The sequence below is a fragment of the Apaloderma vittatum genome, unplaced genomic scaffold (genome assembly GCF_000703405.1).
Source record: "Apaloderma vittatum isolate BGI_N311 unplaced genomic scaffold, ASM70340v1 scaffold5139, whole genome shotgun sequence".
NCBI classification, from domain to species: Eukaryota; Metazoa; Chordata; class Aves; order Trogoniformes; family Trogonidae; genus Apaloderma; species Apaloderma vittatum.
This window is the reverse complement of record NW_009735661.1, coordinates 13,919-17,445: the sequence shown is the minus strand read 5'-3', so window position 1 is coordinate 17,445 and position 3,527 is coordinate 13,919. Positions and strand designations below refer to the sequence as shown.

The window sequence follows — 3,527 nt, the reverse complement described above, 5'->3', positions numbered from 1 at the left end:
GAAAGAGTGAAGATCTGAATTCTGTAAGCCAGTACCAGAAAATATATTGGGGTACAGTCTTATGCTGCCTACTCACCCCTCTAATCTTTATCTATGCCCCTCAGAAGGTGAGCATTTGAAAACATGCTCAATTAATTCAATTAGCTGTATTTACATTTCGACTCAGCCACCTGCCATCTTCTACTGCAGTACCCTACCATTCCCCCCTGAAAAATACACTTCAGTTCCTTTCAAGTGTGCTCCAACAGCCAGTGCCTTTTCAGCTGCTGGGCACAGGTGGCTCTTAGCATGTCTCAAATACTATCTCCAAATCACTTCAGTACTGCCTTGAAACAACTTTTGTGAGTGAAATTCAGTACGAGTACTTACAGAATACCTTCAAGTCCCAGATCTTTTAAAACAGTAGAAAAGAACCTAACTTTCCTCTGCCTTGAGTCAAGTGCCAACAGCACTTAGCGTTTCAATGAAGTAAGGACTTCATTTGGGATCACGGCTCATAATATTCACTAAGGAAACATGCAGGAAAAAACGATAATGTGGTGACTACTTCAGCTAAAAATCTCTTAACAATGAAAGCAAGAGGAAAGCACAGCTATTATCTTTATAAAAGCAAGACGAGTCTATGGTGCCCATGCAACGGCATCATGCAAATTGACAGGATTCTAAAACCTCAACCTACGCACACATATTTCTCTTTTAACACAAATCAAGTAAGTTAAACTAGTGTCTCGCCCGCATATCAATAGTGAAATTAAAACCTGACTTTTAATTGCTACCATGTAAATGTTACTCTGGTTTAATTATATCAGCACAATAAAAATCGCAGTGCTGTTTCCTTTGGAACATTTCCAGGTGTTAGCCAAATAAAACTTATTTGTTTTGAGGGTTTCCCTTAAAGCTATGTGCCTGTTAGAATTTTTACTTCTTCCATCCTCCATCTGCAGATTTAGCAGTTGTAACAACAGCTGGGCAGTTAAGCAGCTGTAAAAGACAGATGCCCATTTCTAGAAAATAGCTTCCCAGTAAAAAAAAACCACAACAAAACAGGGTCTGCAGCAAGTTTTCATGGATTTTGCAATTATAACATTTTACTCTGCAACCTGGCACCAACTGAAGACCTGGCTCTTACACTGTGCTTCTGCTGAACTGCAGATCCTCTCAAAGTTAGCTCTCTTGTTCAGTTTTGACAAGGAAAAATCCTTTGAAAAACAATGTTCTGCCACATTATTTTACTAATTCTTTATGTTGGTTCACGTGTTCTTTTTAGTGTCAACACTTATTGAAAGGAAGGCTTTAATACCAGACGTTAATTAGAAACACGTTTCATTTGTATCATATCACCCAGATAAAACTGATCCTAAATTCTGTATGTCTTAGACACAGAAGATCATGCTTGAAAGAGAATGATCTAACTAAAATATGGAAATTACAGTATAAGCCTTCTCATATCAAAACCCGATCATGGTAGTGGCTTTAGTCATCAGAAAAGGAGAGGAAAGAAAAATACTCAACTTGTTCATACTGGTCCTTAGGGGTCCTCTTAGCTTTCTCAAGTTATTTACAATCGGCTTATATTAGAGGAGTCTAAAAATGTCTCTGCATCTTTTACTGAGCTAAATTTATTAGGATGAGAGCATTTGCAGCTTCTGTTGACTTTAATTGCAATTGTGGGCATTAAGTAAGTTGCTCACAAAATTCAGCCTACTTATTTCAGTATCTAACTATAGGTTGTGTACCAACACAGAAGAGCTGCTAATTGAAAACACTGCTCGCAGTGCCCGAAGCTAAAACACAATGATACAAGGAAAGAAGCACTGGTTATTTCACAACGCTGTCTTGATATTTCTCCTCTTCATCTCCACAGTTCATAGGGAATTTTGCAAAGTAGCAGAGAAAAACATGCAAGGAAACCTCCTTCTGGAAGGAGATAATGTAAGAACGTTATCAAACAAAATCAACAGACCTAACAGGAACAAAACACTCAGAGATGTCAGAAAATGCAAGGGAGAAATAAAGTTCTTTAAAAAAATAAATAATAATTTGAAGTACCAGTACTGTTTTGCTACAGGGACTAACATACACCACAAATAAGTACAGCAGTGACAAAAAAATATATGAAACAAAGCCAGGAGAGATTTTATATCTTGAAGACAACCATGCCAGGTTTCACTGTTTCAAAAACAATCCAAGAATTTTGATGCAGCAACGGGCTGTGAACAAACGACTGCAGAACGCAAGGAACGACTTAAAACCTGTTTTACCATATGTACAGTAATTGATTGTGAACGTATGAAAATGTAATACCCTCAAACTCCACTCAGAGCATCGTCCTCTTACAGCAAACATGCTGGCAGGGCACATGTTCTCCTTCGTGACACACGCAGTAATGATCTGTTACAAGCGGTAATTGCTCCTGCACGCAGATAAAAGCACATTGTGCCATATCTCCAGGAAGATGGCATGTGCTAGAAAGAGCAACACCTACAGCTGAACACTGTGACTCTTAACAGCAGCTGTAAGAAAGAGGATGAAGAAATTAACACTTACCACCTGCATATTAGCAATACAAAAATGCGTTCCCTGTGGCTGGAGAAGTATTTGCAAATGCTAAATTCTCACCACAGGTACTCCAGTGCAATCATCTCCAAACTTTTTGATTCTGCATTTCTTGCGGTAATAAAAATTCTGCGTATGCATCCGCATACACCTCTATTTATTTATTTATAACTTATGCACATGCATGATTGACGTTCTAATACTTTCATCCCACACCCCAGTGGATCATCTCACTCACCCCACTTGGGAGACCACTGCTCAAATGAAGAGAAGAACAAAGGCCAGTAAAACAAGCACCTGCCCCAGGTGCTCGCTGTGAACATCCATACCAAAATTCTGGAGGCTCTGAGCTGACTACTATAGCTAAGCTTTTCCTAACAGAGATGAAAAGTCGATCTTACCAGAGGTGGTGGTGGAAGGGGCCCTCCAGAAGGTGGTGGAGGCGGTGGAGGAGGAGGAGGCGGTGGTGGTGGCACAGGCATCCGTTAAGGTTTCTAGCTTCACCCAGTTACGAAAAATACAGCCAAAGCCTATCTCCTAGAGGGGAAGGAAGGGAGGAGAGAGGAAAGTGAGGATTAAAAAAAAAAAAAAGGAAAAAAAATAAGAAGAGGAACATGTTTATACACCATAAGCTGAAGATCAGCCAAATTTCTAGTTCTCAGCAGACTGAAGGCTTTTATATTGCACCGCTTCCAAAACTACAGTACGAACAGCCTCATTATGGTTATCTGATGACAACACTCATCTAAAGAGCAAGCTCACAGATCTGGACATGTGCCATGAATACCAAATGCATAGATGCCAGCTTGTCCAGCTTGAACTCTTATGCCTTGCCTTAATCTAGCCCATAGCCCTGGAATGCAATTCTGCAGAAAATAAATCACAGACAAACATATGTAGACACTCCTGCTCAGACAAAAACTCCATTAACTTTAAGCCAGAGGTTTGCTGCTCTGTGGACAGAGAAAGGA

At 39.9% G+C, this 3,527-nt stretch overlaps 1 protein-coding gene across 1 annotated transcript in view; it reads right to left on the bottom strand.

The window, feature by feature from the left end:
- LOC104279381 (WAS/WASL-interacting protein family member 3-like) overlaps window positions 1-3,038 on the bottom strand; it is a gene marked incomplete at its 3' end in the record, with an annotated part of 16,519 nt that extends 13,481 nt beyond the window's left edge. Inside the window, exon 1 of the mRNA XM_009876650.1 lies at window positions 2,958-3,038. Coding sequence (XP_009874952.1) covers window positions 2,958-3,038 — 81 coding nt within the window. The remainder of the gene's footprint in view (window positions 1-2,957) is intronic.
- Between the last annotated feature and the right edge of the window lie 489 nt (window positions 3,039-3,527).